General features: G+C 39.8%; 1 protein-coding gene across 3 annotated transcripts in view; it reads left to right on the top strand.

Moving 5' to 3' along the window:
• The first annotated feature begins 2,882 nt into the window (after positions 1 to 2,882).
• The window catches only part of slc12a2 (solute carrier family 12 member 2), a 54,745-nt gene continuing 31,464 nt past the window's right edge, over positions 2,883 to 26,163 (top strand). For 2 of the 3 annotated variants that reach the window (XM_017691319.2, XM_017691318.2), the window contains exons 1-4: positions 2,883 to 4,033; positions 24,028 to 24,147; positions 25,341 to 25,416; positions 25,940 to 26,035. In XM_017691319.2, the coding sequence (XP_017546808.2) occupies positions 3,500 to 4,033; positions 24,028 to 24,147; positions 25,341 to 25,416; positions 25,940 to 26,035 (826 nt within the window). In that variant the 5' untranslated portion in view covers positions 2,883 to 3,499. The remainder of the gene's footprint in view (positions 4,034 to 24,027; positions 24,148 to 25,340; positions 25,417 to 25,939; positions 26,036 to 26,163) is intronic. The other variant, XM_037547267.1, reaches the window with a different exon arrangement.

The raw sequence follows: 26,163 nt of genomic DNA, 5'->3' as shown, positions 1-26,163 counted from the left end.
ACCCTTACACTGTGCAAAGTATGAGTCTAACGTTAAAGTGCTGAGTGCAGCAGCAGTTAAAGGGTGTATAGTGGCAGAGAAAGGGATCAATGACGTGACGGTCAGATAGGTGGGGTAATATGGCAGGTGAAAAGATACTAGAACAAACATTGGTTCAAGCGGCAGTTCCAGAGGATGGAGTTCATACTATATACGAGTATATGTAGAAGTGTAGTTTGAAGCTGGAATTGTTTTGTGTGATATTTTAACTGTTCAAGAGATTGATGGCTTGTAAGAAGAAGCTCCTTTGTAGCCTGGATGTCCACATAATGTAATAGATATGAGGCCACACTTTTCCTTAGAAGTTCCAATGTCCTGCCATACCTAACCTGTCCAGATAATCCGTTCATTTCAATACCATTTTCAACGTATCCTCATCTGCTTGGCCTCTTAATTTCTCTCAGGGGATCACCAATGCCATCTGAAGGCCTGTTCCAATATTTTGTTGGCTCAAGTGAAGTGTGTCAAAGTTAACAGATGTGTTGACTTTTGTAGTGGAACTTGCCCAGAAATAAAAACAATGGTGCACAGAGCTGTTTATAAGCCATTGCAATAAATTACTTTCAAATACTTGATAGCTAGTGGCTAATAGTATATCACAGCATTCGATCTGCCAGTTTCACACTCAGTTTAACATAGTACACTATTCCATGTCTTATATACGACTGCATCTTCATTACTTTACATTGCTAGCCAGGAAATTACCGAGCTAAAGTCAACATGGCTAGCAATGACAAGAAAAAAGGCAATGCTCATCAGTTTTAAACCAAAACTTAAAGCCAGGCAAAGATACAAAACTTATGAATATTATCTTTCAACTTTTTAAAGATTTGTTTTACAAGTCAAAGTTTGAACACTAACTGCGTTATAATTGAAAATACACGCCTTATTGTCTCCTCCTCCTCTTGTGTTGTTAACAGCCACATATGTAACAAAGGTGTGATGGGCCAACTGGGTCAATGAATATACATTTTCAATCCATCAGATATTCATGATACTTTGACATGTCTAAGACTTCCTTATTGAATGTCTAACCATTCCACTGGAAAATAAACTGTTATCTAGGCTTCCTTAATTATTATATGTTTTTACACCTGCTGAACAGAGCAAGTTATTCAGTTGCCAATAAGTGAATAGCTGTTAGCTTACAAAGTGCAGCTGTTTCAACCAGTTAACCTGCTTAGCAGCTCTGTTTCTAGCTAACCAACAGTTCAGAAAAGCAAGCTAACAATTACTGATAACTTATTGAAATATAGTGGTGTTTAATTCTATTAAAGGTGACTCAAAGCTACAGCTCATCTGATTTAACATGTGCGTTGTTGGCACTTTGTCAACTCCTACCCTAATAAAACTGAATGATTATTTAAGGCGGTTTCCTTATTGATGAGAATTACAATACCAATAAAATACATTTTTGAAAGCAATTTGCTAGCATTCATTTTTAACTAAAATAGAGCACTGAGAAGATTGCGTAATTCAGTTCTAGGCTACTTTTGTAAGATTATGAGTGAGTGTTTTAAGGTAGAGAATGAGTGCATGATAATATCGGAATCCTATCAGTGTATTAGCAGATAATCACTTAAAAACAAATATAGACATTGGGCAGATGTTTAGATGTGACTGATATTTCAAACTAATGTTATGATTCGTACAGAATTCTTAGGCGATGCTGAACTTTGGCAAAACAAACTGCAAATGTAGACCTCAAAATAGGCCAAGAGAATGAGTGAGTGAGCGAATAAATGGCGAGTGAGTGAGTGGAACACCACCTACATAACCAAGTAGTGAGGAAGGGTTGCCAGAAGAAAGCTTCCAACAAACCCAAGTGGCTACAGTTTGCCTGACGTTACTGGAACTTTCAGTGGGACCATGTTCTGTGGTCAGGTGAGATCACAACAGAGCTTTTTGGCAAGAAAAACCTGAGGTGGGTTTGGCATGGACACATTGCCATGCTGAAAATGAGCTCATCGTGGAGCACGACAGTGGATGTGATGCTGTGGTGCTGTTTTTCTTACGAGTAATCAATGGACAATGATCAAAAGGACACTTGAAAATGATTCAGTGACCACAGAATCAAGGTTTTGTCATTGTCATCCCAGTCTCCTGGCCTTATTACTTTAGAAAACCTGTGGGTTGAGCTGAAGATGGCAGTCCATGAGTATGGACCTCGAAATCTGGAGGTTCAGGGAAATTTCTGTTCGTGGGAATGGTCACAGATCCCTCGTCCTGTGTTCTCCAGTTCCATTAAACATTATGGGGGGAGACTTGGACCTAGTATCTTTGTAATGCACAGATTTGAGGAAAAAAATATTTGGTTCCTGATAGGCTTCTTTTCTTTTTTCAATCATTGTACTATTGTTAATATTTTGAATGACAGACAAAAAATCAGCAATAAGGAATTATTTATTCATGCTTAGAGATGCCAATATTTGTGGAGGGGCTGTAAGTGGTGAAGGAGGGTGAATTAGTGGGAGAGAGACAGTAAGTGATGAGTGAGTGAGTGAGTGAGTGAGTGAGTGAGTGAGTGAGTGAGTGAATAAGCGGTGAGAGAGAGGGAGGTGACAGAGTGAGATCGATTGAGTATGGAATATTGTGAGTGAATACATCTTGATGAAGAGATTGAGTGACTGACTGAGTGAATAAGTACTGAAGAGGGAGAAGGGTGAACGAGTGAGAGAGAGAGTGAATAAGTGAATGAGCGCGAGAAAGTGGTTCGTTCTCTGGCTCCTCGTGCTGTATAGTGTGACGTTACTGTAGTCTCCACCCTTCCACGCGCTTGGTTCCCTGGCTAGGGAGCCGAAATCTCGCGAGATCAGGCGGGCTCGGAACCCGCCCCTGAAGCGATGCCCTGCTGCAGTGTGTGTGTGAGCGTGTGTGTCTGAGCGTGTGTGTATATAGCAGCAGCAGCGGGAGAGCGGCCGCAGCGCGAGGACGAGTTGCGACAAGGTCGCCACAGCATCACACGATAACCAGCCTTCAACATCAGCGAAGAGCATTCATACAGACACCGCCCGCTTCGCCGCAGAGCTGTGAGGGACGCAGACTCGCTCAGTGTCTCTTCAGCTTTGTTTTCTTCCCTTTTCGCGGATTCAGAAAGCTCATCCGGACCTGGAAGCCGATGACTCTCGCGCCAAGAAAGCGCGAGCTTCCGAACGTCAGGCTTCTCCATTTCGGTCCTCGCGCGTGAAGTCGTTCGGTTACGGTTAAGGTTTGAAAGGAGCGACGGTTGGCGGCTCTGCCTGAATTATTGAGGTAAAACTAACGTTAGACGGCTGTTATTTCGTGAGGGAGGGAAAGCGGCGGCTAGCTAAGCGCTTGTGAGACAATAACTAACGTTAGCGCATCACCACCAACTAACGTTAACTAGTTTCCATCGTCGCCCTCACACGCGAGTTTCACCGGACGTGAACATTAACTGGAAGTGGTTATCGCCTGTCTGTTCCACGAGCCTCGCTTCGCCATGTCAGCGCCACCGAGCCCCACTTCTTTTTGTCCCGGAGAAGCCGCCCCGCCAGAAACGGACACCCTCGCGGTGGACGGCGGTTTGAAACCCGCGGGTCCCACGCCTAGCCAGAGCCGCTTTCAGGTGGATCTCGTGGCTGAGGCGGCCGGGAGTGAGAAAACGACCGCTACTGACTGCTCATCGACAGCCACCGGAGATGGCGCAGAGAAGGCAGCCGAGGAGGCGAAGGGCAGGTTCCGGGTAGTGAACTTCGCGGACCCGCGCAGCGCGGCCTCCAGCCCGGATGCGGCGCCGGTCGATGGCGTGCAGAACGGGGACACCGTGATGAGTGAGGGCAGCCTGCACTCCTCCACCGGAGGCCAGCAGCACTATCACTACGACACGCACACCAATACGTACTACCTGAGGACTTTTGGCCACAATACTATCGATGCCGTGCCTAACATCGACTTCTACCGGCAGACCGCAGCGCCCCTGGGGGAGAAGCTCATCAGACCCACCCTGTCAGAACTGCACGACGAGTTAGATAAGGTAAGGCCCCGGGGCTGGGATGGAGGGATGAGGCTCCACGGTGCACTCTACCTGTGTAAATGAGCACATTTCGGCTCCTTTGCTTTTCAGCACGATCAGAAGACACGTGCTACGTGGATTTGAATGGATGTGGAAGATCCAGTTCACACTCCGAGTTGATAAGCCTTGTGAACTACTCTGAAATGCGAGCTTTACGCTGTGTGTAGCACCAGTCCTTTAGTGTAACCCCTACTCCCTCTTTGCGCCAGAGAAAGAGCTTTTGAACTCAGTAGTTTGCAAGTGCAAGCTGTACACGTGGGTATATATGACTGATTATGAAAGTCTGTTTTTTTATCTGTGGAGTGATCCTAGTATTTGAATAGGTAGACATTGAGTAATATCTGCCTAAAGGAAGTATTCAGCCCCTCTACTCTTTGAATAGCTGCATTTGTACAGCACATGTTGACATACCTGTTCCTGCACATACCAGGGAACCTCTTTAGTTGCAAGTTAACTGTATCCTACAAAAATGACAAGTGTGCCTAAGTAGGTTATTGACACTAAAGAATTTTTAGTTTATAACAGAACCGCCTACAGTGCTGGAGCGGGAGGTGTGTGGCTGGATTTCAGAAGCCCACTCACCAGCAGTTGTACATCTGCGGCAGGTGGCGAGCCATTCAGCCAATAATTGACTTTCTGGCTTTCCAGTATAAATTCATTTGCGATCTGAGTGCACTTGTTTTATTTGGTGCCACCCTGTGAAATTCTCCAAGTGCCAAGGGGAGAGTAACAATTGGTTTGGGTATTTAGAGGGAGTAGATTATTTCAGATTGTGTGCTTACAGTATGAGATGGGCAGGCAGATCTCTCCATAAAGAAATGTTTGAAGCATGCAGTGTGGTCTAGGATCTTTTTAGAACTAGCGCAGTCTCCTCCCACCAAAGTGGACATGGTCGGTGGGGTGGCCAGCTGTGGCTGACTGACAAAATGAGGAATTCACATTCATTATCACTTGTGCTCGATCATGAAGAGCTGGATACACAAACCTTCTCTCCTTAGGTTTTAGTGCATCCACATTTTTTGGGGTATGGTCTTTGTTTGGCCACAGAGTAAAAGCACTCGTTTTGAATTTCAGACAGATAAATGTTGAAATTATTGGAAAGTTTACATTCCAGCCGAGGATTTGTTTTGTGGGATAGGCTTGTAAATGCACTGTTTCAGGGAACAGCTGTCTGCATATCTTTCTATCTGACAGGCCCTTTTCTTTGGATCCTCGTTCATTGTTACTTTGACATTTTCTCTCTTGTGCAACCTGTGAACCCCAGTTCTCTTCTCTTTTCTAATGTCTCCGTCTCCTCATATAAAACTTTTGGGCTACTCAGTTTGAATCATTTTGCTGTCTTATTTTATTGGCCTGTAATCACTTGTTTCAAAATAAACACGGAATTGTAGCAGATAAGGGGGTGAGTGACAGTAGAACGATCTATCACCTGCTAGGTTTCTCTGTCTACTTTAACCCTGGCCTGTCATTCACTTTTTTTAGTGGCAGAAGACATGGCAGTCATGATGTTTGCGGCATTTGTTTGGCACCTTTATTCTACTTTATTTAAAGCAGACTGCCATTTACTACCTGTTTTTGGCTGCAAGCATGACTAGGCTGAAGCAGCAGTCAGTAACCTGATACTTGTAAATAGTTGCTGTGTTGGACGGAACATAATTTCTACTTTTTTTCATTATTCAGTCATTCCCCTTTTTAAACAGTTTATAACAAAGTACACGTTTCGAAAAGGAACTGCCCATTCAAACTTTATTGTTTAATTACTTTAACTGCAGAATCTGTGCTATAACATGTTAACAGTTTAGCTGTAATTGCCACTTCCCCCTTCGCAAAACATCAACTCTGCAGTTACTGTGCACAGCTAAATCCTTCTGCTTATTTTTTTCAGTGCCTATTCTGTTAAATGGGACTCGATCATTTATTATGTAATGTTGGCACTTGAATTTAAAGTTTGCCATGCTTTCTGATTGAACTGGTTTTTCCTACTGTAGTTATCTGGCAGATGCTACTGTACTACACTCCATGACCGAATGGAAACTGCTTTATTGGTGGCCCTGAGTGGATCTTGAACAGAAATCAATGTGTGCTAGTGTGGTTTTATTCTGACCGATAACTGAGACTGGCTTTATGATGCTATCTACATGTACCTGCTCATTTCTTGGATTTCCCATAGTCCTAATGTGTATGACGCATTGGTGGTGTGTTATGTCATGGCTGTGTGTTGCTTTCATGGAACAGTTTGGCTGTAAGCCTACTGGAGAATGATTTGTGCTTGGTGGCTGCACAGTTTACAGTGCTTGACAGCAGTGGGGCTAAGCCGTAGGAAGATAGCACTGGCTCAATGCGTGCCGGACCTAAGCATGGAGCTGTGTGATATTGACCAGCCAGAGGGAAACCCTGACGGGGCAGATTTATTCAGCACGGTGCGGCCGAGCAGAAACAGATTGTGCTGAAATATTGATGTCTTCTCCGCTGCGGAGAGAGGGGCCAGCTGATTTTTCTAATGTCACCAGCACAGAAAGGGTTTATGGAGTTTGCAATGTAAAGTTGCAAGGACTGTCAGATGCTCCCTAAACATATTTGGACAGTGACACACTGTTTAGTGTTTTAGACTTGTAGTTTCATGTATTGGGTTAGACGTAAGAGTTACTGTGATGTTAAAGGTCTGAAGGTCAGCTTTTAAGTGACGTTTTTTTGGGTGAAGCATGTATGCGTATTAGTGGAATGTAAGTAATTGAACAGTTGGCTATTCAGTGGTTTCCTGTCCAGCTGTTTGTTGTTGTGTGTTATACACAAGAGTCGGAAAAGGGTCTAGAGTTGATTCTAGATTTGCCGTTCACCTCTACAGTCTGGGTTAGGGTTATCTACTAGTTAACATTTAGTAAGTTTGCATATAATAAAAATGAGCAGACAGTGACAGTCAGCTTAAACTGTCTCAGAAAAGACTGGCATACAAGTTTGACACAGTTAGTTTTTCCTGTTTTGATATACCACAAGTCATACTGGTTAGGCCCTGGTTTCTTTAGGAAAAAACATGTTGTCCTACCTTTCTACAGCTGGATTGACACCAAAGAACTGAAATACTCTGTTTCACTGCAGGATAACCAGGTTCATGTGCCTTTTGTCCTTTCTAACCTCTCTAGTTTCTTCGACATGGCCCTTTGGTGTTACCTGAGCTTCATTGAATTTTACATCCTTCTATTGAAGAATCGGTGACGTGATGTGAAACTTGACTCCATCACATAGCCATGCTGATACCCAACTGGCTACTACATTATATAATGAGGGAAAGATGGACCTATCTGTTGTTCTCACCCAATGACTGCTTCTTACCTTATATGTGGCACAGCTGGGAGTAGAGCCTCTGTAGTTAAACCTCTGCTGTCCTGTGAAAGGCACTTAGGGGGTGCCTAAAAGTTGTTTATACATTTAAGTGATGTTAAGTTATGCAGTAATTTGTGTGAAAATAAAATTTTTGTTAAACAGTAATAATGTGGATAAAGTAGTTTTCTTTTATAAAACCTACAAAAAGCATTACAACCTAGGTCGCAAAGCATAGCCAAATTAAACAGAATTAAACAGAAACTTTGTCCAGCAATTTAGGCAAAAATACAGTAGCCTAATTTACTAGTCTAGCTGGACTTAATAGCATAAATTAATAGACTGCTGGTCAGTTTCTCTTACCTTGTCTTGCCAAAATGAACCCAGCACAGTTGCCTAAGTCATTGTGTGTTTATGTGTAGGCAAGTTGCTATTATTGTAGTGTGTTTCCAATTAGCTCTTAATTATTGATGGATGAAAATGTTTATAATAATGTCCCCCTTTCAGAAATTACTTCAGCTGATGATCACTATACTGTTTGAGCTGCATGTTCCAGGTGTGCTTGTAAAGGCCAGACCAGGGAAAAAAAAAAAAAAAAAAAACCTCTGGTCGCCTAGCACTCAGTGCCCTACGTCTCCATAGTGATGCCAGTCTCTTGGGTAGATACGATGAAAGCATAGAATGGTGGGCAGACCATAACAGGTTGTCTCCTGTGGCTGAACTGATGAGGGAGCAATGGCATGATTCATTGATCTTTCAAGCCATGTTATGGCATAAGATGCATTAGACTCACACAGTGAAATGCACCGTGCATCAAATTCAAATGGTTGAAAAAATCCAGTGGAAAAAGTGGCCCGTATCTTTTATTTATTTATTTATTTTTAAAAGGATTTTAACTACATAACGTTTTTCTATAACATTTTGCCACCTGGGTTTTGCACACTATAGAATTAGACCATTTTGCACACTATGGAATTAACCCATCCATGTAGTGAAACACCCACATACATGCACACTAGTGAACACTCACTAGGGGGCAGTGAACACACTTGCCCGGAGCGGTGAACAGCCCTATCCACGGTGCCTGGGGAGCAATTGGGGGTTAGGTGCCTTGCACAAGGGCACTTCAGTAATGGACCGTCAGCTGAGGGGATTGAACCAGAGACCTTCTTGTCACTGGGCTGGTTCCCTAACCGTCAGCCCATGGCAGCCCCATTATAGGAAGCCATTATATACCAGCGCTCTTTCTTTTGCTTTTATTGTAAGTAGCAGCATAAGCTGATTTTGTATAGCTTATGTTGGCTAAGCAGCCACAGTGTCTGCTGTAGAAAGACAATCTCCAATTAAATGTAAATATTTTACTGCAGAGAAAAAAATGTTTGCGATGAAATTGTCTGATCCTGAACTACAAACCTGTAAATACAACTAGCATTATATTTTAAGTGTGTGAATCTGTAATAGCTGCTGTCAGAACAAACTAGCATAAATGAACGAGGCTTCACTTTATTCACTGGAAGCCATGCTCTGATACACTGTGCTGTGTCCTGCTGTAGGGCATAAATATAGTTAGCTGAGACAATCAGAAACATACATAAAACTGTAGGTTGGACATTTCTGATAGCCACAATAACAAAGTGATAGTATTTCATTTCTTTTTATTTTGCAGAATTGTGAATGGCATTTTAGAATTTTGTATTTTGTTGCTTGTTTAAAGGAGAGGTTACTAAGAGGTTTGCACATCAAAAAGAAGTCTCTACTTGCGTTACATCCAGTCATTGGTACAGTATTGTAGTAATTTTTTAATCACCTTTCATATTTTCATTGTGATATCTGGCAGCTTTATTTAACATCACATTTTATGTCAACATCACACAGCCCAACTATTTTGTTTTCTGCATTCAAGTGCTTCACAATAGTTCACCCATTGCTTGTGCCTGTTTGCTTCTGATATGGTACTGTTTTATTTGTGCTTGAAAAGTTATTTTTTAAGAAAAGTGTTTTTATCTGGGCACTTTATTTTTAGTAAGCTTATCCACTGGAACCAGTGAGCCCTCATATGTACAGAAATGTTCATCTTAAATGAAAAAACCTGCCTGTTTAGATCGGAGTTGTTTACTGTTGGTAATGATTTTTTTGTAACCACATTGGTTGCTACAAATGTTTATTTGTGGGTTAATAGTGAATCATTTAATCCTTTAAATGTATACTTTATCTCTAGTACAAGGATTACCGTGAAACAGTTGAAATATCATATTAAGATTTGTTATATAGTGTTAATTAAACAGTTGAAAAAAAAGCTGAATACACTCTAAGAAGTCTAGTATTGCACTAGCCATCAAAGATTAAGACCAGATCGTAAATCATCTAATCATCAGGATGTAATTGGTAAATGAAGGTTGGCTCCTGAGTTTGAAGGTCTTGTTTACTGGCTTTAGAAACGGAGCATCCGATTGTGTTTGAGAAGGATGAGACTGATGCTCTGAGCCTCCAGTTTGATGGCTGTCTGTCTCTCTGTGTGTAGTGACACAGGCTGTCTGCTGCCTGTCACTTTGGCTTTCTGCAGGCAGATCAGACTCAGAAAGCTTAATTCCTCTTTGTCTACTGTTTAGTGACCTCTGCTGCTAAAAGCTTTGAGTGTGTTTTTTACCCTCCACCTCGCAGGTTTCATATTATCCTAGATCTTAAGTCTTTAGTTGTTGGTTCTGCTACATTAAGTGGAATTATGCTTTATTTATTTGTAATCTGATTTGTGACTGTTTCAGTATGCTGAATGAATATGTGAGTTTGTAGACATAGTCAAACATTCTGTACCTAATTTCACAAAATTGCCTGTTTTTAAGGTGGCCTATTCTGTCACATTCCTGTTGAGCTTATTCAGGGAATTTGCCTGCCTTTGTTGTAGCCCGGCTACTTTGTTAATAACAAATCTGCTTTAATAAAATAATACAAATGCTCAGCAGTGTACAAGCTGTCAGAAAAGGAAACGAGCATGATTATTTGCACAGTGGAAAGGCTTTATCTCTTTAATGGTAATGCTCATGTTTCCTGAATAAACACTCAGTTGCAAATGCTGCTGTGAGCAGAAGTAAAGCCTGTGAAGTTGCCCAACACTGAAGCAGGCCATAGGTTGACTACACGTGGTTCAATGTTTTTTCTCACTCACTCACTCACTCACTCACTCACACTCTCTCTCTCTCTCTCTCTCTCACTCACTCACTCACTCACTCACTCACTCACTCACTCACTCACTCACTCACTCACTCTCTCTCTCTCTCTCTCTCTCTCTCTCTCTCTCTCTCTCTCTCTCTCTCTCTCTCTCTCTCTCTCTCTCTCTCTCTCTCTCTCTCTCTCTCTCTCTCTCTCTCTCTCTCTCTCTCTCTCTCTCTCTCTCTCTCTCTCTGCAACTGATAATCTAGAGCCCAAGGAGAGAACCACAGGCCTCCCCTCGGTACAGATGTTCAAGGGCAATTGAAAGGCCTTTTTTGCCGTCTGAGGCCTGTGAGTCTTCAGCTGGTATAAAGTAAACACTAGCCAGTTTGGCTGAGTTGTGCAGGTGGTTTGAAGGGGACGTTGAGGACAGATTTTGATCTATTATTCTTGCAGAGCCTTCTCTCAACTGCGTAACAGTTGGTTTTTCTGCTTTTTTTTGTGGTGAAGTCTATGCATGTCTTACGTTTGTGTTGATTATTCCTGCGTGCCAGACTGATGATTCTTGAGATTTACTTTTTAACAGAAGTGGTTTACAAGGCACTGATGCTGTCAGTTCCCAAAACCTTGTAAACTCTCTAAAGCACATGTGTGAAACACAAGCGGAATTATTTTCATTTTCTATTAATATTATCCCATTTCACCATGAGCTGCACTACAATCCCCAGCATGCACTGCAACATAATGTGTTTATGGGACAGCACCTTAATAAGAAAAGTTGCCAGATGTCTAGTTCAAGCACACATGCATGTTTAAAAACCTGCCATACGTTGGGGACAGTTAAAGAGTTTTAAAATTATCTGGCTATAATGTAGGCTATTGTTTTATATAAAGTCTGTTTTATGTAAAACAACTTGTTTTTATTTCAAATTCAGTGCCTTTTTGCTGTTGCAGTTTTGGTGTATTATGAATAAACAATGGCTAGTTTGGGTCAAGAAAACACAGCTGGCCCACGGATTTGTTGAGATTTTTAATATGGCACTTTTAATGGTTGAGTTTGGCAATCCTGCTCTAAAGTGGCCTCAGAATTTTGCTATGAAATACTACAAAAGCATAGGGTAAGGAGGAGGAATCTGTTGGTACAGACCAAGTGCCCTTGAGGATAAAGAAACCTGTGACCTTCATGAAAGCTGAGTTACTGCTGATTGGCGCTCGCTGTGCTCGTATGTTTTATTTGGAGTTCTCCCAGATAATGTTCCAACATTTCTAAGGACCAACATACTTGATTTCCTTCTACCAGGCTTGAGGGAATTGGGGACCTTATGCTTTTTATTCTTGTCCCTTTAAAACTAGCTTAGAAAAATGGATCCATGCTAAAGGTACAAAAGTGCTTGTTTCTAAAAGGCAACACTTTATCCATTATTGCGCTCTCTCAGTTCTGGAAGAGGAACTGATCTAATCTGTTGCGATTGAACCAGAATTGCTTGCTTCGTGTTACTGATGGCTTTTTGCTTTTGAATTGTTTTGAGTTACAGTTTTGATCATGGCTCGGAGGCCGGTGATGAGTGAGCTCCCAGCAACAATGAGAAGCTTTGTTGCCTAGTAAGGAGCCCCCATTGCTTCAGAGTGAGATGGACTCATATTGCATTGCAGTGTTCTTGTTGTTGTACACGTATGGTTTGGTTAAAACCATGTTTCTTTTTATGCAAGATTCCAGTTATTCAGTCCAATCCAGGCTGTGGAATTGATCTCTTATGAGACATGGCAATCATATGAATAGCAACACCCTAGGTAAAAACTTCAGTCCCTCAGATAAGAGTTGACATGATAAACTGGTTGATCACACTACCACTGAAATTGGATGATTCTCATGATTTATTGACGCTACAACAAAAAGCAGTAGCACCAACAAGTGCAATGCCTTATTTCATATATAAATGATGAAACAACTTGCTGTAGAAAGGAATCATGAATCTCAATCTCAAACTGTGCTGGCTGATATGTCTTAAACAACCAGAGCAGACCACGACATGTGAACACAAACCAAGATATTTCTGTCTAAAAAGACATCTTTGTAATGTCTTATTTTGTTTGAAATATACTGGTGGTCATGGTACTGCAGCAACAGCTGCTGTACTGATCACCGTGTAGTGGTGGAGTGCCTGAGCTCTTGCAATCACACAAAACTGTGTGTTTTTAAGTTAGTATCACCAATAATACAGAAAAAATGCATTTTTTTCCCCCAATCTTGATATTGATGTGATGCTGAAGTGCTGATACTTTTGACATCCCTGCTACAAATATTGAGCATCCAAAAAATCCCTGGCTATTTATTGCCTTAACACTGCCTATTTTTGGTTCTTTTAAATGGGGGGAAAAAAGGGGAGACAATCCCACACACAAAATTGTTTGTATTGGGATTTAAAATTTGGTCAAGGTTGATTTTCTCAGTCCCGCATGTTTAAATTGGAGTTTAATAGCAGTATGAGACCCCTTACTCATTTTATTTCATGTGATCCTTTGACAATCATCTAGAATTGTCAACTTTTTTTTTTTTTTGGCATGTCTGAATGTTTCTCCCTGCTGCTTTTTAAAATGGCCATAGGCATTCACACATCAGCTGACTGGGGTGTAACAATGATCTATTCTAAACATAAACACATCTCTGACAGATTGTCTGGTCGTGTGTCTGGCTGCAGCCCCTTTGTTTTACATGACCTCTTTGATTGGATTGATGTGCTCTGTCTTGATTCAGTAGTGCTGGATTGTACTAGTGGCTTTGGGTGAGGCCTCAGAGGTTAGGTGGTGGTTTCAATGTTTTGTGTGTGTTCTGTGTTCCTATATGTGGGAGTCATTTATTCCCATCCTTCTGTGGATTTGTGGTTCCAGCTACTTACAATTCATCACTTTTTTTTTCTTTTCCCATTCGTCTGGCTTGAGGTTCATTTGCATGTTCAGATGATGCTAACTCTGCATAGTTTTATATTAAACTGTGTAGAAGACAGCATGCACAGTTCAATCTCTAATATTAATTGGCAGCCTTATGGTAGCTCTGAGTTAAGTTCAGCTTTATTTGGGTTACTGTATATGGTAAAAATCAATTTAATGTGATATATAATAAATAATCTTTCTGGACAATGTTGAGATTCGTTAGCTAACTAGCCTTTTTTTTTTTTAAAAACCAAGACAAAAGATGAGCAGACTACCCTACTAGTGAAAACAGACTTAGTGCTACATCCAAATAATAATGATGATGAGGAGGATGATGATGATGAGGATGATGATGATGAGGAGGATGATGATGATGAGGAGGATGATGATGAGGATGATGATGAGGAGGATGATCATAATGCATTGATAATAATATTGTGCATTACGCATGTGCTGTCTTCTACCTTTTTAAATATCAGTGAGCCCATACATGTGCCATTATTTGTATCGTTTCAGTAGTTTTCTAAAAGACTTTAATGTTAAAGATGATGAGTCCAGTATTAGGTTTGGTATAAGCTCATCAGAAGCGGTAGCTTCCATTACTCCTGTGTGCTTCTGAATTTTCCATTGCACTGCTAAACGTTTTAGTCTTTTAGCGTGAATGTTATGAATGCTGCCCGGTAGCCTAAGCTAGTGGTTTCATGTACGCAGCAACAATAATGAAGAGAGACCTGATTTGTCAAAATTTTACAAGTGGTCAGTTGTATCAATGCCTTGGTGACCCTGCAAGTATGATGCTTCAAGAAGCAAACTACATGGAAGCATCTCCTGGCTTAATTCTCCTAAATAGATGGAATGAATTGTTGTGCTATAGGGGACAGACTTTGAATTATTGGGAATTTGTAACAGAATTGTGTAGAAATGGATCCTAATAAAAAAGACTATTGCCTTCTGCTCTTCAGTGGGTTTTATCTGGATCAGACAGGCCTGACCATAATTGTCCTGTCTGCAGGGGGTTTCTTTATTTGATATTATACTAACAGGTTTGTAACAGATGTGTGAAGCCCTATTTGAGTGTTTTTTTTGTGTTTGTGGGCTGTGGTGTGTTGTCTGTTAATAAACATGCACAGGAAGTAAGCTCATTCCCCTGGGCAAGCTGCAGCCATGTTCTCCATGGATGGAACTCCATGGAAACTTGCTGTAAAGCATGTGACATAGTTAACTGCTCCATGGTACTTGCTAGAATGTGTACAGTTCAGTTCAAGGGTAGCAAGATATGAACCCTTAATAAAAGGGTTTCATTAATGTAATCTGATGAAACGTTGTGATTGAGGTCTACTGACGAAGGCATCTGACCTCCAAAACCTGGGCTTGTGCTTGTATCAGGTTTTTGTGAACAAAGTGCACTTTTGAAGGCACTGAACGCTTGTGAAATGCAGAATACTAATTGCATTTTCTAAACAAAAGCGTCTTTGAGTGGAGGAGAGATCTCCACCTCTACCTCTTCTCAAGGTGAACTTAATAGTTGGCTGTTTATCAGGGCCCTGACTGGCTTCTTCTACTGGTGGCTGTTGAGCATATGAGAAGTGCTCATTTCCTGTTTAGAAATGGGGCTGACTGCCTCCCCATTAGGGTCAGATATAAAACTCAACCCTGCGTGGCAACAAAGCTGTCTCTACAGAGGGGCCAAATTGGAAAGTGGATGGGATGTGGTGTTTTATTCCATGATGTAGTTCAGAATCGTTTAGGGAACAGACGCTAGGTGGGGTCTTTGCTTATATAAGAGACCTTATGTCAAGTAATAAGGATCTGATATCACAAAGTATGAGTGACATCACATTTCTCAATAAAGGTTTTTGTCAGATTTGTCAGTTTTTTGCTGAACCATTTCTCAAATGTATCATTTTCAATTTAATTTACATTTCTAACAACTTTTTTTATGCAATTCAGTGCATTTAGCTTAACTCTTGCTATCGTAATATGTAACTAATAGGCAAGCATTAATTCAAGTTTTTGTGTAAAGATATAGATTTTTTTCCATAGTAACAGCAAGTCTTACAAAATCAATAAAAAAAAATTTTTAAAAAGTGAGCAGCCCCTGTTTGGTCCCAAATGTCTAATTGATGCCAATGATGTTTTTAAATAACTGTTCCTTTAGATTACTTAACTAAGTTGTAGAGGGGGCAAAAATTGCAGTACAAATGCACATCAAATGTATTTTAAGAAATACTCTTTCAAGCATGGTTCAGAAATATAAAAGGTTTTGAACAATTTTTTTTTTCTTCCACATCTACCGTACTTGTCTGATCTGGAATAGTTTTAGGTTTAAATAGCAAGGAACCTGAGGAACAGCAAAAGCTTTTGCGCAAAGAATCCCGAATAGCAAATACTCTAATTTTGAAAAAAACATCCAAATATTGCATATGGTGGCCTACACCTTCTGAGGTTTCTTTGCATAACAGTAGTGGATAGAATTACAACTTAATAATAATAATAATAATAATAATAATAGTAATGTATGAAAATACTGTATGAAAACGCTCAGTCCAATTAACATGCTATGTAAAACGCAGCCCCTACAGACAGCTCTGTCTACGAACAATTTCTCATCAGGTTTTCCCTCCCTGTTCAAGTACTGAGTAAAAGTACTGCAAACCTTTCCCACCTCTGTTGTCCTGGCTAGAATTTTTTTAAAACAAATCTCATTTTTGCTATTCCATCCATTAACTTTGCAAAAAATATTATGTAGAAGGACCACCCTTCTACATCTTCTGTGCTGCGAACATCATTGGTGTAGAGCGCAGCATAACAAATTAACATAGGTACAGTAGTTCACTTGTGAAGCATAACCAGTGCTGAAGACTATTCTAGAAACAATTTGGTAAGAGTGCAAATCATAATGAAAAATAAAACATTTTGTTCTGATTTATCTTGAAAAAACATTTTACATTGTTGTAAGCCTACACACAAACTGCTACGACTTCAAGGTTACCTGTATATGGATGCCTCAATTTTCTGTTATCCCTACACTCACTCTGTTTTCTGAATGCCTTCTATTGAGCCTTGTTTATGCCAGGACAGTCACCAGGTCAGTAGGAACTAATAAACTGTGATAGGTGACTGCATGATGGGTTCCTGATCACAAGATTGGGGAGCACATGTCTCCAGATTTCATTAATTCTCTCAGCAAGTTGCATCAGAGGCAGGAAGTCTGAACTATAACCAATTACTAGCAGTTCAGTAATAAGTTTTCACTGCAATAGCAAGAATAGCTTTGTGCCATTGCTTTGATGGGCCTTGAGTATTTATTTATTTATTTATTTTTTACACCTGCTTTTGATATTTTTGTTTGTCTCTCTTCTTTATAAAGAAAGCACGTAAACCCCAACACTGGCTTGTGATAAATGGGCTTGGGTATCGCCATATATTTCCCTTTTTGTTTTTTGTGTTTGAAAATGCAGAAACAGCAGCAGATTTATACACCAAGCTGACATGAAAACAGAAGAAAACATTCAGGCTTGAGCGAATGTAGGGCAGCATTATGCAAGTGTTTGCGTGAGGGTAGCACTACATAATCCCTCGTAGATCTAAGATAAGGAATTCTGTGTTTGCATTTTTTTTTTTTGACTCTGGGTTATTAATCTTTGAAATAACAATGTTTAGTGATATTTACCATTGCTGTTAAACTAACGTCTAGTGAAAATGCTTCTGAATTCACTGAAATAGCTCTTATATCTATATTCCCCAACTGAACTAATTGGTGAAACTGCTCTTGGCCCTTTTTACTAAGTGAGTTGCTACATGACTCATGTTACTTACAGTCATGAACATTTCAGCTGATATATAACTTGGCATTTTGCCCTCTGGTTCATCTCAAATTTTTTTCAGTCTGCTCCTTAATAGCCTCTCTGATGTTAAGGTCAAGTCTCCTTTGAGCAACTGTGATTGGAAAGATTTTTGATTGATGGAAAGAAAACATTTTAGCATCGTCATAACAAACCTTCCATCTCTAAAATGGTAACATCAGCCCTTATTACAGTCAGCAATCACACAAAGTATTAAAGTTCCTTTTCTCGTTTCACTTTGCTCTTGTCAGCAGTGCTTGTAGTCAAGAAATGCACCAGTGATTTTGTGCAGAATTGCATTTTCAAAGTAGTGTAATATGGAGTATGTATAGTGTCTTAAGTTGCTTGACCCTGGTTCCGTTTTCATACTCATTCACAAACGTTACATTGTGGTTGGAGAAATGGATTGTGGTGTGTGTATGTTTTAAGGACTTGTGTAGAGTGAGAGCACCTGCCATATTTAAGAATGCCCAGTTGTTGTTGTTGTTGTTGTTGTTGTTGTACTCAGTTGATTATGTGGTTCAAAGAGGTTGTTCATCTTGGTCTGAGCATGAGACCGTGCACCGTACTGCAGTTGTTGTCTTGAGAACATTTTTTTAAATTGTTTATCTTGTGAAGGCCTTTACCTTAAGAGAACGAGATGTGATGCCTTTTTACTCTGTGATAATTTCCCCCGCTCTGTCATTGTGATATGTAAGATGCATTACATCTGTAAATAATATACTTAAAGGGGTGAAATGGTTGGTTTAGTGTAGTGGGCAACATCTCTGCCCTCTACATAATAGCTGGGGTTTTGATTCCCTGCCTAGGCAGACACACCACGATATACAAATAAGAGTTCATGAGTGAGACTCTTAAAGCTGAATCCTACATCTGTAACACTAAATTGCAGGTTACTTTGGTTAAGCGCATCTTAAACAAATTAAATGTAGTGAATGACATTGTCATGATTGTTGTTCCTATTATTACTGTATTTAATTTATTTTTAAGATTTTATTGACTATTTTAAACCCTTTAAAACTAGGCAAGCACAGAGGAGCTCAACTGATTCATTACATAAGAGCTAAATAGGCATGACAGGGCATAAAGAGCATGCCTTTTTTCATCACTGTCCCTTTCACAGCTGTTCAAGATGCTTCTGCCAGAAACACAGATTACTGTGATCTCCTCAGACTCTGCCAGTCATGATGCTTCCACATTATGTGTGGACCATATCTATTTTGGGCCTCCTGCTATGTGTAGACTAGACTTGTTCCTTGTAGTGTGTAAAAGTCTTGGTAGTGCGTGTCTTGATTCCTGTTAACCCTTGGTGATATTGCTGTGATGCCTGGCCGTGGCAGCTGTCGTTATGATGTACTCAAATATCCATTAAGCTCCTCTTGTCTTGCAAGGCCGTTGTGGTGATGTTCACTTCAGCATCTCTAGCCCTACCCTGAGTGGGGTGCTCAATTTCATACTCCATGTGGATATAGAGGTGTCTCTTCTCAGCAGAGCCTCATTGTCAGTGAGTGTCCAATTCTGCCAGAGGATGATGTTGAAGCCGCCTGGCTGGTGGAGAACTCATCATCTTGGGTTTCCTGAGGACCTCTGACTCACAAATAGAAGAAAGTAAGTTGGACGGGGAGGAGCATGAGTCATATCCTGAATCGTTGGGCTTTGCCCCATGCCGAGGGATCACATATTGTTTCTGCTCTGACCTAATGGTGGTGAACAAAAACCTTTTCCTCCTTTTTTGATTGTCCTTGACCAGTTTTTGTTGTCTCCTTTTGAAACTTATTTTTTACTTTATTCTTACAACAAATGCATCTAGTGATAGAAATTAGAGTCAGTATATGTGTACTATTTACAATTTGAAACACGTTCCCCAAAGGCACTTTCTCTATGAAGGCCTGGACTCTTTGGTCCCTGTAGCCTGCATATGAAGCAGTGCAGCTTCAGGAATCTGTTTCACCCTCAATTCAAGGCTTGTGCTTTTGGCAATATAAACCTAGTCGCACGCCTGTTCTCCTGCTAGTACTTTCCTGTCTCACCTGGTCCCTAACTGGGCCTCTGTGGCCCCATGGTAGGGTGTTGACAAGCTCCAAAGGCAGAACAAAGCAGCTCTTTTTCATTTCCTGCTACCCTCCCTCTCAATAGCTTAGTGTCCCTGCAGTAGCCGGACCCTGGCGGTGCTGTTGATGGCATTGTGAACGCAGACACACAGCTCATGTTAACAGATGGCTCAGGTGATGCTGTACCCTAGTGCCCACATCACATGGTGGAGTACATGCCAAAGGTGCCATGCTGTTTTATAATTCATATGGCTTTTATCTCCATACCACACCCTAATATTAGACAGATCTCTTACCAGTCCACTCTTCAGTTTAATAGAGCATCTCATAATGCAGATTGAGTTTTTATTTATTTATTTTTTTTTTTAAACAGTAAACTAAGAATGTCAGTTCTCTGCTGACATCTATGGAGTTTTCCCCCATTGTTCCATTTACATATCTGCACTGAAAACAGATGTAGATTGCTATATTCCCTTGATATTGCTTGTGGTCTCTCCAGTTTTGTGTCCAGTGAGCAGGAATATCTGCTTTTAACTGAGGATCTCTAGCGAAGAGAGACTGCACAAAAGTCCAATCTGCAGTCCATTTGTAATTTGAGATTTTAAAATAGAGATGTGAATAAAGTGTTTATACCAGGGTATCAAAATCATGTTGGATAACGTTTTAGGCCACATTGCACTCAGTTTAATGTCAAGTGGGCTGGATGCACTTTCAGCCCACTCAACACTAAATACCTCCTCATAAATGTTTTTTTAATAGTAATTGAAAGAAAAATGAAGAAATATCTGAAAAAAAATATATCAACAAAACTAATCTAAAAAAAAGATTAGATGCTCAGACTAAAGTTAGTCAGTGCACCATTATGTGCTGAGGATGTGTTGTCTTTTACACCAACTGTTAGCAAATCTCAAAAAATTCTATGCACAGAAGTGCATTTTCATCTTCTTTTAATTGCAACTATAAGTGCTGAGGAGTCCTGTTTAATATAACTAAATGATTAAGCTATAAGCAATGTCAACAGCCAAGCTGAGAAAAGCTAACTGAACATTTACCCACACGGTTATTGAAGTTTATGACCCATTAAAAGGATGTTTACAAATATGGTAAACTAGATTAAGTTGATCTTGCCTTAGAAATGCGTGTTAATAGTTTTCACACTGAGCTGTGACTGTCATCTTTTACAAACTAATTATAAACTAAACCCAAAACTTTTGGAAAAACTTTCTCAGGAAGTCTTTTCCACATTTGATGATAATGGCATTTCTCTCCAGGTTTGTTCTAATGTTCCCAGTCTTTTTCATTTACATCTTGGGACAAGCAGTCCTTTCATTAATTTGCAAGTGGTCATTTTCAGTCAACAGGATGATTTTTAGATCATGGTTGTTAAATTAATCTGGATAAGAAGCATAAACAGGCCAGTCTTGGCTACGGGCTGTGTGTTTGACACCCTTGATTTATACAAAAATGTATGCCGGCTCATGATTTAACAAAGTTTTTTTTAGCTGTTGGGTTTATCCCAGTCCACATCTGGCATTGTTTAGTCTTGCTAACTAGTGGCATACGTATACACATGATTGCAATAGATGATGGAAGAATAATAGTCCAGTTTTTAGGTCATAAAAAAAAGTAATAGCCTGAGCCAATTGGATTAAAGGGGAAAAAATAAAACATGAATTGATCTTTGGTTGGCTAGATGAGGTCAATTGAATTGAACATAACTTGGAGTAAGATCAGTGTGAGAAAATAAATGTTAATAACTGATGTCCTGCTGTGAAGTCAGTTAAACTCTGTTGCAGTGAACTTTACTGCAGAGGATTAGCTAATCTGCTGTAGGTTCCCATTTTGCTTTGGAATTTGGCTCTCAGCACTTGCCACTGAAATATTAATTTAATCATTTCCTTTCCACCCCAGGCTTAAGTCTGTAAGCAAGCATCGTCATAAGATGGTATGGTTGCTAAATGTTCTTTCCACCTGACTTGATTATGATGACAAATATTGCTTTGAGAATGTTGCTGAAAGTTGTTCAATGTCTTAGGCAGATGAAGTATTAATAAACAAAAATTATGCATAATCCATTCTTTATTTTTAGTGCATACCTTGTAGTCTCCAAATATGCTGTTACAATTCTGCTCTAGTATGTTTTGCTTGTAATGCAACACAGCCCAGATTTCTGGGGCCAATCAATGCATCCCAAGGTCATTTACATGCCCAGGACATGACTGGAATTGTCACTGTGTAATAGTGGTCTAGGTACCATAACAAAAATCACTTGTAGTTGGTATGCCAATCGTTAGCAAATGAACGTGGAAGGAAAAGACTTTTTAAGATGGTGTAATTTTGGAGAGACTTTTATCTGAAACTCTCTGGAACAGAGCTGCAGCTCTATCTCACCACGTGTGCCCACTGCACGCTGGCATTGAACCTCAGCAAAAATGTCAATATGCCCTCAAGCTCATTGTTGCACATTTGCATTGAACAGTTATCCACTTTTTCTACATGGCTCACGTTTAATCAGTGAAAAGATGTAGGCCTGCGTGTTCTAGGGTGGGGCTTGTACCTCAGTGCATATCACGCAAACGACCTTGGTGAGTACAGGACACACTGTTTTATTCTTTTGCCCAGTGTTTTTATAAGACTGAGGGACAAAGACAATTTTGTAGCGGTTGGTTGTAAAGGAGGCTTCCCTTTGGTGTTGTTGCTAGGAGAGGCAGCTTTAGGGTGGTTCCTGGGCCATCTATGCTTTCATACCCATGGTGGTGGTCCGGAGAGACTTGAGATTCCATTGCCTACGTCACAGCATTGTCCCAACACAGAAGGGAGTCTTCCTGTGTTTGACCTTCCACAGATACAAGAGCGGATAACCCTGCCTGTGTCTATATTTGAGTGACTCTGAGCATTTAGGGGAAAAGAGCGAGAGGAAGTTCTGACAGCATTAGAAGAATTTAGACATTGTTACACTTTGAGAAATGATGAAAGCGCTGCTGTCAAACTAGGGGGCGTTTTTTCCGAGCGTGGTCTTGCTGTAACCTAAATTCCACTGTCAGTGGGAATTCTCCACTAAAAGCCCTTTTAATCTTAAACTAGGCTTAAAAGCAGGCCTTTTAAATATGGTTCTGTCTTCTGATACTAATGTGACCCATTGTCCAGATAATTTTGCTGTTATCAACTATCTGGAAAATGAGGACGTCATGAGTGTTTGTGAGCAGAAGCTCATTACGTTTTTGGTCAGTTAATTGACATCTTATCACCTTCAAGTTTTTTTTTGTTTTTTTTTGTTTTTTTTTGTGACGTGGTAAAAAAAATTGTACTTTGTTCTCAATTATTGCTCTTACTAACTGAGATTCAGGGCATTTTGTACAAAAATGGGGGCCCTTGCTGATATTGATATTGATCACTATTGGTTAGTGAATAATTGTTGTTATTTATTGTTATTATGGCGTGCTTAAAATCTAGGATGTGACCCATCAAAACATCGCCCGTAAACAGATAGTTCTGGTCATGAAATCTGATTTGCTGAACCATGCTTGAAGCCCTGTTCACAATGATCAGTGCACACACAAGCTGAATTCTGTATTAATGCACTGCAATTTAAGTGTTCCTTGTATGGACTGTGGAATGTGACTCCAGGCATAAGTATGTACATGTAAAGTAAATGTCCCAAACTGTACTACACACATGTTTCATAAGTACTGCACAAATGTTTTGTTTAAACCAAGGGGCTGTAAACTATATAGTCATGAGTATATGAGCAAAAGCTAAGAAGTTGACAAAATTACTGGAATATATAATGATAAGCAACTGAAAGTTTGCAGTTATGTTTATTCATTACTACCAATCTTGGGCAAGCCTAAGTAATTTATTTTATATATATATATATATATATATATATATATATATATATATATATATATATATATATATATATATATATATATATATAATTATTATTATTATTATTATTATTATTATTATTATTATATATATATATATTTTTTTTTAATATATATATAAAAAAAAGTGTGTGAATAAATAAGCGATTTAGTTCAAAATTGTAAGTTTTTTTTTTTTTTTTTTTTTTTTTTTTTTTTTTTTTTTTAATGCATAACTTGTACTCACTGAATAGGCTATTAAACTCTGCTGTGTAACACACTTTCTCTTGGACAACAAAAGAGGTGCCTGTCTTATATCTTCCAGATATTTGCTTTGGAGGGTGGCCCGCTGCTGCAAAATATATAGTTGTTGGCGTCCTCTCAAAAAATGGTCCGAAACACCCCTGTTTTAGCTGTACTCTTGTGTGTAATTCAAAAACCTATTGCGCTCTAGTGTACACTTCGAGCATGTTCCTCAGCTTGTTTGATAAACCCATCTGTTCAGATGTGATGTGATATGTGATTTTTATTTTTTTTTAATTTTTTTTTTTTTTTGGAAATAAAATTAAGTTAATCTCTTTTAACCAAAGCATTGGTTGAATTTTTGATATGATTTAAATTCTATTTTCATTTATAACTGTTATTTTGGATTAATCTCCCATGTGTTTGTGTATTAAGAGGCAAAAATACTGAATATGGCAGCATATTTGCCTTTGGCTCTGTTACTTTTGACACCTGTGTCGTAATCAGTTATTTGCATTTTATACAGTTAATAGTGATATGTCTTTTTATAGGAGCCGTTTGAGGATGGATTTGCCAATGGTGAGGAACTGACCCCTGCTGAGGAGGCTGCAGCCAAAGAAGCAGCAGAGTCGAAAGGAGTCGTAAAGTTTGGATGGGTCAAAGGAGTGTTGGTAAGTGTCTGTACCTCCAAAGAATAAAAACCTGGAAGTTTAAAAAGATGTTTTGATGTAAGAATACCTTTTTATTTTTGGTCGGATGACGTCTAATGTCTAGCAGTAGTACCATTGTTGTTTCACACACTTCATAAAAGTATCGTTGCTCTGCGGGTTGGAGTCAGTGAAGGTGAGAAAAAGGTGATGGTGTCCTCTCTCTCTCTCTCTCTCTCTCTCTCTCTCTCTCTCTCTCTCTCTCTCTCTCTCTCTCTCTCTCTCTCTCTCTCTCTCTCTCTCTCTCTCTCTCTCTCTCTCTCTCTCTCTCTCTCTCTCTCTACGGTCTCAATTAGCTGAACCACAGACAGCAGAAGTATGTCATCCAATCCAAACAAGGCGAAAGATATGAATGAGTTTGAGTCGCTCTTTATTCAGGATTATTGGTCCTGGCTGGAATTACACCTGCCCATTAGTCGCAGTTATTCTGTTCTGCCCATAGATCTCTCATAGTAGTGAGCTGATGTTAAAAATTTTGTGGTACTATTATTTTTGACATACTGCTACTTTCTGAAATGAACATATTCATGAACTTCATCTTTGTGAAAGAGAGCAGACTATGCTTTCAGCTAAATCTTCTCATTAAGTGATGGATGGTTTGCATTGTGTCTTAAGAGCTGGAGCAGTCAGAGTTCTCTGGTTCTTGTCACTCTTTCTCTATTTTGACATGTGCAGGCCATACTTCCTCTTGTTCTTAACATTGTCATTATTTCCACCTACTCACATGTGGATAAACATAAACCAGATACCTGTTCTAGGCAAAGGAAAATTCAAGACGCACAATAAAGGTTCTGTCATGTCACAAGCACTAGTGTCATTTCCTTTTGAAACTGTCGTGCTTGAATACATTGACATGTTGACATCACATTTAATAGTTATATCCTGCATTTCATTTCAACATTACCCAAAGTGTTTTTCAAACCACAGCAGGAATTTAGTCTGAGTGTAGAATCTTTGTATCAGTTAAAGGTCATGTAGCAGTTCACACAGAAGTTTGAGCGTAGAGTACACATAGTTTGAGTCCTGCCTTTATCCTTGGATTTCCAGTGCATGAAAACTTTGGTCCAAGGCCAGGTTTGAGGGGAAAAAACAGCTTTGGGTAGAAACATTTTCATCCAGCCTGCATAAAGCCTAACTGCTAACCTTCCTCTGTGCAGGTCCGCTGCATGTTGAACATTTGGGGTGTGATGCTCTTCATCCGCATGACATGGATCGTTGGCCAGGCTGGAGTTGGTAGGTTTGACTCTGAGTACTTTTGTCGGTTCATGTGAATTAGGGCCTTAATTCACACAACCTACACAGCCTTCCATCACCCCACCACCATTCACCATCCAGGTGCTAAATGTTACTGCAAGGTGCTGCCTGCAGTTAACTGTGAAGCACAAGCTCATTTTCCAGTACCATTACAAAAATTGAAAGGAGCTCAGGTGGTGTGAGTTCTTGGAAGATACAGAAGTGCTGCATATCTTGGACAAGCTGCAAACAGCTAATTATGTGCTAAAAAGATCTTATTAGAAGGGAATGTTAAAGTGTAAAACGTAAGTTACAGTATTTCATAAGATTTAGCTGATACTTGGCATGGTCTGTTTGAACATGAAATGTTTATGATTTACTCAGTAACTCATAAGAATAAATTATCGGCTTCTTTTATTGCTTGGCTCGTTTGAAGTGCGTTTTATAAATGAGACTATGATTGTAACATTTCACACATTTTGTTTTCTTATTCACATGGATTATTTTTTTTTTATTTCAACAGTGTATTCCTGCGTTATCGTTGCCATGGCAACTGTTGTGACCACAATCACTGGCTGCTCAACCTCTGCGATAGCCACCAACGGTTTTGTACGAGGAGGTGTGTAAGCTCCCAATGCAGAAACACATTTTATGTGACACCACAACACTGTGATGGCCTGTCATCATGAGGCACAGAAATGAAGCTTGACTGTCAAGACATGAACATGGTGTTTTTGGGGTCACTGT

This window comes from Pygocentrus nattereri, chromosome 18, assembly GCF_015220715.1.
Source record: "Pygocentrus nattereri isolate fPygNat1 chromosome 18, fPygNat1.pri, whole genome shotgun sequence".
NCBI classification, from domain to species: Eukaryota; Metazoa; Chordata; class Actinopteri; order Characiformes; family Serrasalmidae; genus Pygocentrus; species Pygocentrus nattereri.
This window is presented reverse-complemented; position numbering and strand designations above follow the sequence as displayed.